This window comes from Nyctereutes procyonoides, unplaced genomic scaffold (genome assembly GCF_905146905.1).
Source record: "Nyctereutes procyonoides isolate TBG_1078 unplaced genomic scaffold, NYPRO_anot_genome, whole genome shotgun sequence".
Taxonomy (NCBI): Eukaryota; Metazoa; Chordata; class Mammalia; order Carnivora; family Canidae; genus Nyctereutes; species Nyctereutes procyonoides.
The window spans coordinates 5,069,517-5,086,093 of NW_026575041.1; the positions used below are offsets into that span (position 1 = coordinate 5,069,517).

A 16,577-nucleotide genomic window follows, 5' to 3' on the forward strand; every position below is an offset into this window, starting at 1 on the left:
ACTTTTTCTTGTAATGTAATTTCAAATTTACAAAAAACTTACAAGAGGAATTAAAAATAACCCCTGTGATTTTTTTTTAAGATTTTATTTTATTTTTTATAAGATTTTGTTTATTTATTCATGAGAGACACAGAGAGAGAGAGAGAGGCAGAGACATAGGCAGAGGCAGAGGGAGATGCAGGCTCCATGCAGGAAGCCCAGTGTGGGACCCGATCCCGGGTCTCCAGGATCACCTCCTGGGCTGAAGGCAGGCGCTTAACCGCTGAGCCACCCAGGCGTCCCTAAGATTTTATTTTTAATAATCTCTACACCCAACATGGGGCTCAGACTCACAACCCTGAGATCAAGAGTCAGATGCTCCAGAGCCAGTGCCCCTTTGATCTTTAAAAAAGAGAAATATTACAGATTTCTTTATTTATATTTTGTTTCCAGAAAGTTAAGGTGGATTAGATAGAATACATGATTATGTGAAGTGAAATGGACAAGAGCAAGGAGACAAAACCAAGGGTAGGGATTTAAAATGGAACAAGAAATGAGGCAAATACAAAAATGCATCCTAAAAAGACTTTAGGAGGCCACAAATTGGTTTTTAGAATGATTTTTCCAGAAGCTTTATGATCTTGGGAGATCATGGTGAGGGTGGGCAATAAATCCAGGTTAAGCAAAACATACTGCAGAACTTTTCAGAGCTATTATGTGTTAATGCATACTGTGAAAGTTGAAGAGTGGAATATATAATGTAAAGTGCTCCCCAACTTTTTTGACCATAGAATCCTTCTTTTGCAGAACATCTTGAGGAACCAGTGTTCTCTGAAACACTTTGAGTAATGCTGTCTAGGCAGTTAAATACCGTATAAGCCTTGGGCTTTATGATAGTATTTCAGAGGGAAGGTACATACTATATCAAAGAAGAGACATAGACATCTTGGGTTTAGTTTAGAGGGGGTGGTTAAGGTGTATAAGGCATCTGGAAATCATTTTATGTGAGAAAGAGTTGGTAGAAACAGGACATTTATTACGGAGAAGAGAAGCTGAGGATTGGGTTGAGGATGTGGGAGCTGTCAGTTTTCTTGAGGACTGTGATGTGGAAGAGGGAAAAGAGTTGGTTTTTGTGCATATGTGGACACAGACTAGAACCATTGGATAAAAGTCACAGGAAGCCCTGTTTACATTCTATATAAGAAAATTTTCTAATTGTCGTAACTGCAGAAATGGGAAGAAACTGTCTTAGAAAGTGGTGAGTTCTCTGATCCTGCAGTTCCTGGATTGGTAGGGATATTGTGAAGAATTTAGCATAGAACTGGTAATAGCATTAAATGACTTTTAGAGTCCTGCTAGCTGAGAGGTCTTACTGTTCTATGAAAGTGTGATATAAGCCCTTTATGATAAAGTCACAGGAGACATTCTTCATAGAGATACCTGATCTGCTTTTGCATATAATAGTACCATGTGTATTTCTGGTACCTAATATTAGTACATGTCCAGTAAATATTTAAGTGACCTATGGGGAAAGATATATCTGAGGGTCAGCAGGCCACCATCCTTGAGACAGATAGGGAAATATAGGGGGATAGAGATATATACTTCATAATCAAATGGTACTATGAGATCAGGCTCCTGATGTCTCGATCTTTGCACTCTGTCCTCAGCATCAGAGTTAATAAGCAATAGATTTAACTAGTCTAAGCATAAGCCAAAGTAAAGAGGAAAATCACTAAAGGATTAATTTTCACATCTAGGTTCATACTCTCATTTTTTGTCATACCTGTTGGGGTTGCTGTGGTGATAACTGTGTGATCATCAGCTACTCTCTGAGTATGGGCAAAAAGAGTGAAGAATCTCTCCAGTCCCTACAGGATAATGGTCTTTGGGCTGATGTCTCTGATAGGTGCTCCCATTTGGAAATTTGTTTTCCTTTTTTAGTCTCTTTCTACCTTATCTCTCTGCAAATACAATCCTTGCCTTTTCTGGATATTCAATGACTGTTATAGAATTGGGTTGCAGTCATCCTTTGCCTGTGGGTCCTCTCACCTACCTAATGGGGTACTTATATCACCATGAGAATTTCTTTCTTTTTTTTATTTAAAGATTTTATTTATTCATGAGAGACAGACAGAGAGAGAGAGAGAGAGAGGCAGAGACACAGGCAGAGGAAGAAGCAGGCTCCATGCAAGGATCCCAGTGTGGGACTCCATCTTGGGACTCTGGGGTCATGCCCTGAGCCAAAGGCAGGCGCTCAACTGCTGAGCCACCCACGTGTCCCACCATGAGAATTTCTTAAATGTGCGAACTTAGGTTTTATAAAAAGAATGATTTCCTAATAAAATCAGTTCTCTTAAGTGTAAGTTCTGTTCATCTACTTATGAATAAAGAAAAACTGTAATATGCCTCACATGACATTGGATATTACAGGATAGCGTCCCACAGTCTTCTAGACTTTGGGGAGAAGTTTAATGGAAATTATACATCCCTGGTGTGGCATATGTTCTATCGGGTGTATGGGGAATGGGGAATACAGTTTATTAATGGTAATTAAAAATTCCAGATCTATTGTATATTGATTTTCTTTTCTTTAGGAAGGCTGGTTTATTTTTGTTTTTGTTTTTGTTTTAAGAGTCATTTTGCCTGCTCCAACTTTTTTTGGACAACTTTGTGGTTTTCAAAAGTATAAGGTTCAAAGAAGGGTGAATTTATGTTGAATATATTCTTGTTTTTGGGGGGCTACAGGAATTCTTTTCATTCTTCTGTAATGCTTTCACTGACTAATCCAAATCAAAGCAGTCTTTCTATATATTTGTCTTGTTGTTGCACTAGTCATTTGATTTTACTTAGGAATACAAAGCTATTTGTATGTTTATTTTATGTCTCCTCCATTGTAATTTAAACTTGGGAGTGGGGATTGTGCTTTCATATCTGACATAATTTTTGTCCTGTGTGGTATTCTGCAAAGGAGTTTAGGAACTTAACAATCATCTAATCCAACCTGCTTTTTCTGTAGAAGGGAAACTCAGTAATTTGTTGCTTGATTTGATGCATATTTAGTATTTATATGCCTCCCTCTATAGCATAAATATAATAAGCCTTGAGTTAGGGCTATGATTTATTTCAAAACTAACAAAAAGTCTCAGAATCAAGAACTTTTAGGCTACAACAACAATAACATTTTTACTGTCCTTCATAGTTTATGGAGCTCTTTTACATATATTATTTCATTATATCCTCAGAAATCCTGTGAGGCAGAGTTAATTTTATCATTGTCATTTTAGAAATAATGGCACTAAAACCCAGAGACTCAAATTGCAAGTAGTTGATGGAGCTGTGGCTGTCACCTAAGATTTTGAACTCCAAATGTTATACGTGTCCTATTGTATCAGCTTGCTTCTAGGTCATCTGCTCATTCTTGTTGGTGGTGGGCAGGATTTCTTTTCAGTAATTCAGCCATCAGTAAGTGTTGACTGGATGCTCAGGTTATAATACAGAACACATTTTCAGGTGCATTGGGGAAAATAAGACTCCTACAGCATTTTGTTCTTAACTATACACAAACATGCATCTACTTACACAAGTGCACACCTATTTATTATAGCAATTATCACATTGAATTGTAATTTGTCTTTTTACATGTCTGTCTCCCCAACCAGATTGTGTGCTTCTTGAGTATCCTCTTATTATTCTGTAAGTTCTTTTATAGTCTCAGTGCCAAATATAGACTCCTGCAGATAGATGCCTAGTTTGTTGAATCAGTGTATGAGTGAATGAGTAAGTGAATACAGACATATTATGCCCTCTGGGGGCTTACAGTCTTCTTGGGGAGATAAAGCATGAAGTTTACAGTAAATACAAAGATTAAAAAAAAAAACAAATTGTTTTTTTTTAAGAGAAACTTTGTTTATAGGGTTTTTTTTTTTTAACTAATATAAAACAGATTCCCAGCCTGTAGTTCATGTAATTGCTTCCCGGCGTCAGGATTGGTCAGAACATGAGATTGCAATGGAGACTAGCCCCACCATAATTTATCAGGATGTATCCAGTGAATCACAATCAGCTACTTCAACAATCAAAGCTCTGTTAGAACTCCAACAGACAACAGGTATGAATTCACATGCTCAACTGAATGAAGCATGTTTTCTCTAGAGATGGGTTGTGCTAAAATACTACCACTGTTATATTTTCTTTGTTATTATTTGAGCACATTTCCCCCCTCTGGACTGGTCTATAATCATTGCTGCAGTCTGTCTACTTGTCAGTTGGATAAGATGTGCCCAGGAGTACTGAAGAATAGATTAGTCAGGAAGAAAAAAATGGCAGAGCTCTTTCTTTTCTTGTCTCCTGCTTAAAATGGAAATCCTATAGCTTCTTGTCACAAGAAGGGAGTAGTTTCCATCATTTCTAAGCACAAGGATGTGGTATAGCTGCCAGTTCTATGTAAGAGTAGTAGAAGGTAGATTGAAGGGCCCCTACCATCCTCCTTGATATTGGTGGGGCAGTTTTATGGACATAACACCATTAATGGCCCTTGCTAGCACTTTAATTTGTTTTATCTTTATATTTCATTGTATAATTTAACCACTTGAGCTTCCATGCAAAGCCATCCTCATTTAACAAGATCCTATCAGTATTTCTGTTTACTAATATCTTCAGGAAACTAGGCAAAACCTGTGTAACTTTCTTGTTACAGTAAGTCAGAGATTGTTAGGTTATTTAAGGGACCTTAGCAATGATCTCATCCAACCCTTTCATTTTATGCATAAGTAAACTGAGATCCAGAGAGGTTACCTGATTGGCTAGTGGCAGAGTGAGACTCCATATCTTTTGATTCCTAATTCAGTGTCCTCTCTACTTGTGGGATGACTATGGTATTATTTTGGTTTTGTTTTGCTTTCTTTGTTTAAATGATTAGTCTGATTTTATCACATTATATGCTTTGGGGGAATGATCTGCATGATCATTCAGTAGACTTAATTACTGGTAACTATGTATTGTAACATCCACTTTACACTAGCCAAAGAATACTGGCATTTAATATCTTTGGATAATCTTTATATTGGTGTTATTTTTGGCCTTCGGCACTTTCTTAGCTCCTTGTCTTTGACATACTGAGCCATTTCCATTAATGTCTTATAGAAGGTAGAAACTGAATGAGTAGCTTTTACAGAAAGTGATGAGAGAAGTAAATTTAATCCATGGAATCCATTCTTGTTTCCAGACCATTCCATAAAACATTTTTATAGGAATAGAGGTCATTTTTTTCTAACCCTGAAAATTTTTATTCTTTAAGAGTTGTTGAAGATTTGGTAGCATTTCTTTGGAGATTATCTTGAATTTTTAATAGATCAAATTAAACTGGTCATTGTATTGTGCTATTCTGGGTAGGTATGCCCTAGAGCAAATCATGGTGTATACTGCTTATTCACCCTTTGTTTTCAGGTTGGTGAACTCAAGAATACCAGGGACTACCTTCAAGAAGGCTAAAGGAAATGTTCTAAGAGGAGTGTGTACAAGGGAAACAGATTGTTTGGCCTAGTCATAGTAGGGGGAGTAATTTTAGTCTGATTGCATATGAGTCCTTCTTGCTAGGCTGCTGGGTATGGTTGCACAAGTTGTGTACCCTACAACCATACATAGCAGTCTGCTTTTTTCTTTTCAACTCACTGTCTCCTTAGTCACTGCCAGTGTGGCACCTCAGAGGTCTGGCTCATTATTCCCATGGACAACTCTGGTTTTGATACTTGTTTGTAATAAAAGTTAACTTTTCCCCTGACTTTTTTATGCAGTAAAGGAAAAATTGGAATCTAAACCAAGACAACCCACTATTGACTTGAGTCAAATGGCAGTGCCTATTCAGATGACCCAGGAAAAGAGACATTCTCCTGAGAGTCCATCCATTGCTGTGGTAGAGTCAGAACTAGTTGCTGAATACATCACTACTGGTAGGTGTCCTTTTAAAAAGTAGTATTAAGGTAGGAGAGCTACCTTTTTGGATTTGATGGGATGATTATTTGGGGGAGAATATAGTTTTTATATTTGTAAATCTTTTCCAGTTTGCTCTGAGAGCAAATTCACATTGTCCTTGGGACTTATACCCTGTCTTTAATGACAAGGGGGAAAAAAATAATTGAGTTGTTGCAAACTGCAAGTAATAAAAAATTGCAAGTTGGCCATAAATGATGTCTATGAATATAGAGTGACAGTTGTAGAGAGAGGATAAAATACCTTTTATATAAGAATAAATATTTTGATGCATCAAATTTTTTTTAGTTTTAGGGGAGGGGAGGTAGGTCAAGGGAGAAGGTAGGTATAAAACCCAATACCTTTTTTAATGCAAAGGAAAAAAATGTGGAAAACTTGAAATCCATGTAAATACTTAGGAGTTCTGGTGGAAAGCAAATTATTTGTTTAAAATGGCCTGGCAGCAAAACTTTAATGAGATTTTGGATGGCATAGATAGAAAAGTGGAGCAGGAAGGATAATATTCTTTCTCTCATATTCTGATGAGACCACACCTGGAATACTGCTTTCTGGCTTGGATACTTCATTACCTTGAGATTTGAAATAGTTCAGAGGATAGTAATGTGAGTTAATATTAATATTAATGTGGGTTAGGAGAGATGACTTACTTATGAGGCAGTATGTCAAGAACACCTGTTTTAAGTTTTCTTAAGCAGTGATTAAAAGAGAACATAAAATTACATATATTTAAAGGATATAAATACCAAAGCAGAAAAGGAAGTATTTGGTATCATTTTAGGAAATATTTTAGATTAATGGGTTAAAACTGCCAGAAGGGAAAATCCAGTTAAAGACTATGGAAAGCCATGTAGTATCTTTCTTTAGAGATATTTAGCAGAAAGCTAAATAAAGCAGAGAGCAGTATATTGGGGAAATCAGTATTAACCTCTGGGGATAGACTACATTATCAAATGGTAAATAGAGGAAAAGACCTATGATTTCTTCCCTTACTTATCCTTTTCAGAGCGGACTGATGAGGGGACAGAGGTTGCTTTTCCCCTTCTAGGTAAGTGGTGTGCATCCATTTGTAGTATAACTGAAGGTAAAAAATTGTTGTTTTGGGGGGAACCACTTAAATGGATGCGCTCTACTCTGATCTGGCAGAGGAAAGGTAAGCTCCAGTCAGTAAAAAGGAGACTCCTTTTGCAAGATAGTGGGATTCTTTCTCAGAAATAAGCAGTTTGACATTGGAAAAAATAAGAGCTGTTAAAGAAATAAGTCACTTTTATGCTGTTAATAATGGCCCAGTTGAGGTCACTTCAACTGTTTTCTAAATATTCACTCTGTGACCTCCTTCCATAATCTCCTCCCCATCATATCCTCAGCCACATTAAGCATTTTCTTTGACTTCAAACCCAGCTTTCTGGCCCTGATCTCTTGTATTATCCTGCAGTAGGTGTTAGTTTTCTCTGACTTTCCTGCACACTGGGTAATTACTAAGAGGAGATTTATAGTATCTTGAATGAGGATTATTCTTAAATGATTTTAGTTGATTTTCTATTAAATCCATTTCTTAATAAAAAGTTTAATGTCCTAATTACGAAAATTAGTAGGGCAGCAGAAATGTTCCATATAATCTGATAATTTCACGAAAAATTATCTTTATTGTTTATTTTTCAAATATTCATTTCTGATGATGCTTCTGTCAGTAAAAAACTTCATTAATTTGCCTGTTTAATTTTAATATTAGTATGATTTGTTTTTTCTCCTACTCAGTCACCTTATAAATTATTTCAGTAGTTTTAATATAAACACTGACTCCCTTTTTTTCAGTTTGGTTGAACACATATGAAAGATTTTATTTAACTCTTATTTAAAATATGCATATAAAACATACTATGAAATGCAGTGAGATACTGCAGTACATTTATACCAGTGATATTGCCTGTAGATTATAGGCAGTATCTTGTATCACATGTAGGCATATGTAAAAGAACAATAGAAAATTGTTCTGTGTGAATATAGACAGGATGAGTTATAAAAATAAATAAAGCTTATGTATATTTCACTGGATAGTTGTAGGTCTGTACTTAAAATACCTAAGTGGTAGTCTGACATTGATTTCTGTAGTGATCATCTTACCATGGACATTTCACTATGATTTTTCTGAATATGGAACTACTTGAAATTGAAGATCAAGATATTTGAGCATTAGAATCATGAATTATTAAGATAATTTTTATATTCTCGAAATCCTTAGCTAATTTTACAGAGTAGTTTTACTCTGTTCTTGATTCAGTAAGCTCGTTTCCCAGTAACCATAAACATTTTTAAGACTGTAGAATAAGAAGTGTGAATGTTTTACTGTTTAAAAAGTTGAAGTTGAGGCTGGTAAAAGAGACTTTGGCATCAATGTAGATGTATAATTTTACATATATGCATCAATATAAATATCTAGTGCATTCCTTTGGACGTTTGTAGCAAAAGAATAAGAAATTGGGGTGGTTTTCCTGTTACACTATATTCTTACCCATTTATGTCAGATGAGCAAAATTTCTGATTTTTCTGTTCTTTTTTTTACTTTATAAGAGTTAGCAATTTAAAAAAAAAGCAATTTAAGGACCATTTTCAGTCTGTTATTTCATTTGATCCTCTTCTAGAAAAAAATTTTTTATTATCTCATTTAAAAAAAAATCAAGCAAACAAAAATAAAACCTCCCAGTTTAGAGACTAATAGAATTTAAATGACCTCCTTAAATTCCCCTAACTGGTTGGTGGCAGAGTGGGACAAAATCCAGGTATAACTCTTGATCCAAAAAAAAGAAAAAACCAAAAAACTCTTGATCCAGTTCTTTGTGCAGTATCATCTTGACCTCTTACATCTTTAGGAGCTATAAGGCTGCAAGACAGTGTCACTTCATGTAAAAGAATGAATGCTTCTGGGTTTTGTATTGCATTTGGAACTGGAACCAAGAAATTAAAGTATTATCTTAGTATCCTTAAAGAATTTAGTCTGGGTTTTATTACTGAAATTCGTTACGGTTTTGTTACCTTAATGGGGTAAAGGTCATTGAACAAATTAAGCACCATTTCATGGTGCTTCCACATTTCTCATTTCATCCTTATAATAGCTCTGTTATTCCCGTTTTACAGATGAGAATACAGAGTCTCAGAGAAGATAAGTGACTTTCTCAGAGTCACACAGCTTATAGATGGGCAGACTCTGGTCTTCTGCCTCCTAGTTCACAGTACCACATTTTCTCTCTGTGATGCAATCTCACAGACATTTGTTTAAAATGACTACTGGTTACAGATGCTGTGGTGATTTCTGGAGAAATATCATCACCTCCTCTATTTTCAGTCAGCCATCGCTCCCAGCCCCAACAGCCCTCCCAGCCCCAGCGGACCCTGCTCCAGCATGTGGCTCAGTCACAGACTGCAACACAGACTTCAGTGGTGGTGAAGTCCATCCCGGCATCTTCCCCTGGAGCAATCACCCACATTATGCAGCAGGTTGTATCTCTTCTTTTTCTCCCTACCTTCTGTAACTGCCTCCTTCCCTAAATAAGGTTTAGTTTCATCTAAGAGAGGAAATAACTGAATTGAAGAGCTGTTTATGTAGTTCTTTCATATGTGAGGACTGAGTAGAGGAAATGAATTGAGAGTCTTAACACTAAAAAGTAATTAAGAAACAGTATTCTTGGATCTTCTGTAAACTTGGAACATTTCAAAAGGATGGAGCTATCTAGATCAATCTATGACTTCAGAATTGGTCACTGTTTCTATGTATTTTGTTGCTACAGAAGTATTTGTTACTGAGGTGAGATTTTTAAATGAAATAGAAGTTGGCTTGTTAGCTGTTTGTTGCTGGGCTTTTTGCTTTTATAATGCATTCTCATGGAAAATATTGTAAGTAGGTATAAATATCTGACTTCTTTTACTATATATGTCCAATTAAGAAGGAAGAGACTCAGTGAGAAAGGAGAATGAGTTAATACAAACCAGAAAATCTGGTACCAGGGACAATGAGGAAAAGAAAAGAATATGTTGATAAGCTGATTTTTGTGTCAGATACTGTGCTTTGAGCTTTACATTAATTTGTTTAATTCTCCCTATGATCTACAAGGTGGGTATATTATCCCTCTTACAAATGAGGAAACTCATGCACACAGAAGTTAAGTAAATTATTCTGGGTGGCAGAACCAGGATTTAAATCCAAAGCATCCTGCCTCTATACAAAGTGATATCATAGGTGCCAGATGAAAGCATGACTTATCATTAGTTTTCACATAAATCACCATCGTTTGACTGGTAGCAGTTAATCCTGATGGTAAGCAAACTAACCTGAACGGCAATAAAGAAATTGTTGAATTAAAAACCTATATGTGCAAGGTCATTATGAGCTGAGGAGGGTTTCAGTTGAATCTCCCAAGTTTTAAAGTTTAGAATGAGGGAATATCATGACAAGGAAGTGGGAAGGATGGGATTGGGGTTTATCTTATGTCACTGAGGGAAGCTAGGTGGCCAGAGGTTTAGCTAGGAATTATATCTCAGCTTGGATGCTGGCAGGTCCTGAGATTGAGCTTTCTCAATACACCCAGAGAAGTCAAACAGGCTGGCCCTAACCATGTCACTCAAGATCGATGCCTCCTCCCAACATTGGAACAGTCTCCCTTCCCAGGGACAGGAGTGTTCTTGTACTCTCCCCTCGTCTTCTTCCCTCCTGGCAGCCGAGTCTCTGGGATACTGTTGCACAGTGGGCCCAGAATTATGACCAAAGGGGCGAGGAAAACTAGTGCAGAGGGTTATTCACACAGGCCTTGGTGAAGCCTGATAATCATTTCCACTCTAGTAGAGAGGCCCTATGTGGGGATCCGGATGAGTTTATCCCTCAGATTCCAGCTCTTCCCTTCTGGGCAGCATTGGACATAGACATGGCCAGAGTGGCCTTCTCTGAACCTTGGCTTTTCCCTGGACACCTCATTCCTGGGTTGCAGCATTCTTTTCTTTGGACAGGTGAACATCTCTGATGACCAGGTGAGAGAGCTGTGTCCTGAGCCAGAGAGCCTCTTCTTTTCCTGTGTTGGGCTGTGCTTGCAGGGCAGCCTTATTCCTCCTACCTATAAATTCTGGGCCCTCTAGGACTTTTCTTATAGCAGTGAGTAGATTAGTTTTTCTAGTACTTAATCTCCAAGAATTGAAATTATAAGAGTCTCAATCTAAGGGACCCTTTAGATTTAGAAAACTTGAGATTTCTTGGTCTTTTTAGTCTCTTCCTTCTGAAAAATTTTGAATAAATCTCATAACCAGGTCTTTTCCAGTTTGAGGAAAATGTAGCAATGTAGGTGTTTTTTCTTATTTCATTCTTACTTTGTGCCTTTTTTACTTAGGCATTAAGCAGTCACACTGCTTTTACCAAACACAGCGAGGAACTTGGAACTGAGGAGGGCGAGGTTGAAGAGATGGACACTTTAGACCCTCAGACAGGTCTGTTTTACCGATCTGCCCTGACTCAGTCACAGTCAGCTAAGCAGCAGAAACTTAGCCAGCCCCAGCTGGAACAGACTCAGCTGCAAGTGAAAACTCTGCAGTGCTTCCAGACTAAACAGAAGCAGACCATCCACCTGCAGGCAGACCAGCTCCAGCACAAACTCCCGCAAATGCCCCAGCTTTCCATCAGGCATCAAAAACTCACCCCTCTCCAGCAAGAACAAGCACAGCCCAAGCCAGATGTACAGCACACACAGCATCCCATGGTGGCCAAAGACAGGCAGCTTCCTACCTTAATGGCACAGCCCCCGCAAACTGTAGTACAGGTGCTCGCAGTGAAAACCACGCAGCAGCTCCCTAAACTGCAGCAGGCTCCGAACCAACCAAAAATCTACGTGCAACCCCAAACCCCCCAGAGCCAAATGCCGCTCCCAGCCTCATCAGAGAAACAGCCGGCAAGCCAGGTAACGGAATATTGGTAGCATGCAAAGTTAAACTTCTCTGTTCACGGAAAAAATGAGAACATCACGACCTGATCGTGATTAGCAGTGCTTTCTCCTGGCAAGAGGAAACTCAAAAGCCTCATTTATGCTGGTATTACTTTACCCCATCAGAAGGTGGCATTAGGGAAGAAATGCACGCATTAACATAGGAAGAAAAAAAAAAGCATAGCACTCAGAACTTGATTTTCCAGGCAGTTTTTAACAAAATCACTTCAGCATTGATCAGCAGTGCATAGAAGCAAGATCCCTAAGTTATTTGTAATTTTTAGATATAAAATATTTTTTCCATGCTTGTAAACTCTCATACTGTGGCCGTAATGCTAAGTAAATTACAGTCTTTTAAAAAGCTTCTTTGAACATCTTCCTTCGTAGTTTATATCATCTAGTTAATAAATTTGCCTTCTAGATTTATCTTCTAGATTGCAGAGGAATTATCTGGATATCCAAAAGAAAAATATTAGGGAAAACCAGTGGCTTTGGAGTGATGTATATGTGTGTATGTGTATATTATAAATACATATATAGAGAATATATTTGTATAGATGTATTTTGAAGCAAAAAATTGAAAATCCTTTTTATTTTTAAAAACTGAAGATGATATGAATAATTTGAGAACGGGTTGAAGGTATACTGTGCGGGGATATACATCCCAAAGGAAAACAAGGCTGCTGTGACTTTTTTTCCCTTTACTGCTACGAACCGTGGCTGGCTAGACAAAGGTTCTTTTTACCCCTCCTTTTTCCCTAGGTTTCTTAAAAATAACCAGATACTTTCCCATCCAGCCCTCTTTTAAAACACCAAGCTTCATTCAGAATGTCTTCCTAGTATACAGCACGAATGTTTCTTTTGCCATATTATCTGGGGTGTTTGATAGATTTTCTCAGAGATGTAGCTGTAACACACACAACCCCAATTTGTTTTCAGGTGGAGCAGCCAATTATAACCCAAGGATCCTCTGTTACAAAGATAACTTTTGAGGGGCGCCAGCCTCCCACAGTTACAAAGATAACTGGTGGCAGTTCTGTGCCTAAGCTGACATCACCAGTTACAAGCATATCTCCCATTCAGGCCTCTGAGAAGACAGCAGTGTCAGACATTTTGAAAATGTCTTTGATGGAAGCTCAGATTGATACAAATGTAGAGCATATGGTAGTGGATCCCCCAAAGAAGGCTCTTGCCACTAGTATGCTCACTGGTGAAGCAGGATCATTACCCGCTGCCCACGTGGTGGTGGCAGGGATGGCGAATTCCACTCCCCAGCAACAGAAATGTAGAGAGTCCTGTTCAAGTCCATCTGCTGTTGGCCCTCCCTTAACGACAAGGAAAATCGATGCACCAGGAGTGCCTACGACAGGCCAGTTCATGCGTATTCAGAATGTAGGCCAAAAGAAAGCTGAAGAGAGCCCAGCAGAAATTATCATCCAGGTAAGAATTGGAAGGAACATGAAACGCATTGGGCATTTTGGGGGTTGTGGGTTTGGCATGATTGGGGATGTCATAGGAAGAGTCAAGCCAAGATGACAAAATACAGCAATTATTTTTGAGATGGCATTTGACAGATTTGGTTTACACCTATTACAAATATACACATTTATGTTTTCTGGAAGAGAATCTTAGAAAATTGGTGAATGATATCACACAGCACCCCTTAGAGGCAATTAAGGGCCCTGAGCCCAAAAACCAGCTTGATTTATAGATGCAAGACATGCTTGCCATTGTTAACTCAGTAAGTCAACCCAGAAAATCAGCAACTTGTTGGGGTCAAACTCCCTGGTCTTTGCTCAAAAACTCCTGGGATGTAACTGGATTATACTTTTATTTCAAGTTAATTTCAGGGACCCTTTCTTTGGAAAAACACAGTTCTTTATCTTGATTCAGATTTATGGTTTTCAGGACACTTTAACCTTAATTAACTACAGTGTCTGGGAAACCATGTTTTAAGAAAATGTTCTAGGGACGCCTGGGTGGCTCAGCGGTTGAGCATCTGCCTTCAGCCCAGGGTGTGATCCTGGAGTCCTGGGATCGAGTCCCACATCGGGCTCCCTGCCTGCCTCTCCCTCTCTGCCTATGTCTCTGCCTCTCTCTGTGTCTCTCATGAATAAATAAATAAAATCTTAAAAAAAAGAAAGAAAATGTTTCTGCATAATTTAATTTTATATTTAATTTGGGATTAACCATAAAGCTTTGCTTTTTATTTCAATCATTGTTGAAAAATCTTGTTTATGGTTACTGTCCTGCCTTGGTAAGTACAGGCTAGTGAACATAATGAATTATTCATTGGCAGTAGATCTTCTATGCCTCACATTCCCTTCATTCTAAAACTCATCTGTCATCATGCATAATAATAGATCAAGACTACAGAATTATGGAGTCCAGACCAGCCTTTAGAAGTTGTGTTTTACTTCTCTTTCTCCTTGCGATGTATCAGGTTTTTTTCTTGACACTTGTCTTTTTTTTTTTTTTTTTTTTTTTTTGGCTAAGCTGATAGATGGCTTGGAACATTATCAGCTTTTGTTAGCTCTTGTTAGTTAATGGAGAATTTGGATTCATTGAAATGTGGATAATCTAAGATTTACCATAGATTCATTGTTGTGTGACTTGGAAGTTTCTGTGGTAAACTTTCCCTTTACCATGATGCCAGGCTATGAGAGAATGCAAATTAACTAATATTCATCCAAGTACGATATAAATAAGTGTGGAAAAAATGTTTAAAGGCAAATAAAACTGACCATTGGATTATTAAATGATTTGTTCCTCTCTGTAAAAAGAATTGTTAGCAAATTAGGTAATTCTTGACAGAGGGATTTGTGTTTTTTTTTTTACCCCCTAAAGAAGTGGAAAAGGAATGGGTTCCTAGCTTTGCTGTTCACTGTGTGACTTTGGGCAGGGCTGTTTAACCTCACTATGCCTTAGTTTCCTCATCAGTAAAAATGGGAATAAGGAATGCCTACTTTATGTGATTGATGGGAGGATTACACAAAATTGAGATGAAGCACCTAGCACAGTACCTGGCTCTTAATGATTGCCCAGTAAATGGTAGCTATTACCATTTTACTAAAATTTTCTGTGACTCCTGATGGTTTAAATTGGTAAAATTAAATACCAATAATTTGGGATAACTTATTTGGAAATTATTTTCTGCACTTTATGTACAGGGCTGAAAAGTACTTTGCTTCATATATCAAGGGTAGTATCTAACGAGTAGGCTCTCTACAGAACTCAGAACTAACTTTCAGTGTATACCATATGCTAGGTGGCCATGTCAGAGGGAAGGGCTGTGTGATGGTTAGGAACTGAGCTTTTGTTGTCAGAAACACCCGGATTTAAGTTTCACCTGTACATCTCCTTCCCAGCATTGTGGTTTGGCGCAGCAGAGTTCACCTCTGTATCTCCATTTCATAGGGAATGAAATGCCTCAAAGGGATGTTTTAAGGATTTTGTGGGAAACTGTATGGAATGCAGTCAGTTAAGTGTTTGACACAGAAGAACACTCAATAAACATAGCTCCTGTTACTATTATCATCATGAATATGTTAGGATATTTTCAGATCTTACTAGTTACACTTAGCTTTGACTGGAAGTACTTGGAAGTACTGATATAACATATTCAGTAAAATAGTATGAGGATGAATGAAAGAAGCCTGCAGAAGTGCTTTGATTCCTTGAAAAATATTTTATAAGAATTCAGCATGTTTAATAATAAACGCTTTGAATGAAAAGCATTGTTCTTTGTAGGCAGACAATCTGCATTTCATTCATTTGTTCGTTCATTCGTTCATTCATACCACATGTATTATTTAACCTCTGTGTTCTAGGCACTGTGCTAGATGCAGAGACCAGAGTAAGACAAATATATCTTCTATTCTGAAGGAGTCTATATATGTGGAACTCATAGAATTTTAGAACCTTGTGGATCTTTTAGAGTATATCTTCTCTAATTTTATGTGAGATGAAAGCTCAGTGAGATAAAGTGACTTATTCAGAGGTCCACAGCAAGTCTGAGCCAGAGCTGAACTAAAATCCAAGTCTCCTGACTCCACCTAAGGTTTCTTCACGGTGATGAACTATATGGAAGAGTGAGAGGAAAACAAATAACAGAAAACTCCACTACCCTAGATTCAGTGTCCTGGCATCTTGCAACATTTTCTTGATAGTATTAAAATTATATTTATATCCTCCCCCTAGTAGAAGATTGTTTTAGTCAGGTATATTTCCTGATATTCAACTTTGCCCTGGGACTTTTAATGTTAAAGATAGGTTCATTCATTTGGCAAATGTTTATTGAGCATCTGATGCGTGACAGGCCCTGTTCAGAGCTCTATGCATCAAGTAATGAAAAAAGATATTCAAGATCTGTGCTGTAGTATATACTCTCATGGAGCTTACATTCTAAGGGTAAGAAAAAAAATAACAAACATGACAAATGCAACCAAGAAGTAACAATATAATAGTAGTAGGGATGGGATTTACCCAGTGATCCAGTTTCATACTCATAGAAGGAAGGCTTCTCAAAGCCTTTTACCCTAAGTTTTTGAGCTAAGATGCAAGTGATAGGATGGAACCAACCATGCAGAGCTATGGAGAAAAAGTATTACAGGAAGAGGGGAAGAACAACTGCAAAGGTCCAAGGTATAA

The 16,577-nt window shown here is 37.6% G+C and overlaps 1 protein-coding gene across 6 annotated transcripts in view; it reads left to right on the forward strand.

Moving 5' to 3' along the window:
* The window catches only part of EMSY (EMSY transcriptional repressor, BRCA2 interacting), a 149,202-nt gene that overhangs the window by 124,919 nt on the left and 7,706 nt on the right, over nt 1–16,577 (forward strand). For 5 of the 6 annotated variants that reach the window (XM_055320584.1, XM_055320585.1, XM_055320588.1 and 2 more), the window contains 6 exons: nt 3,926–4,090; nt 5,775–5,930; nt 6,974–7,015; nt 9,311–9,462; nt 11,340–11,903; nt 12,867–13,367. In XM_055320584.1, coding sequence (XP_055176559.1) covers nt 3,926–4,090; nt 5,775–5,930; nt 6,974–7,015; nt 9,311–9,462; nt 11,340–11,903; nt 12,867–13,367 — 1,580 coding nt within the window. The remainder of the gene's footprint in view (nt 1–3,925; nt 4,091–5,774; nt 5,931–6,973; nt 7,016–9,310; nt 9,463–11,339; nt 11,904–12,866; nt 13,368–16,577) is intronic. The other variant, XM_055320586.1, reaches the window with a different exon arrangement.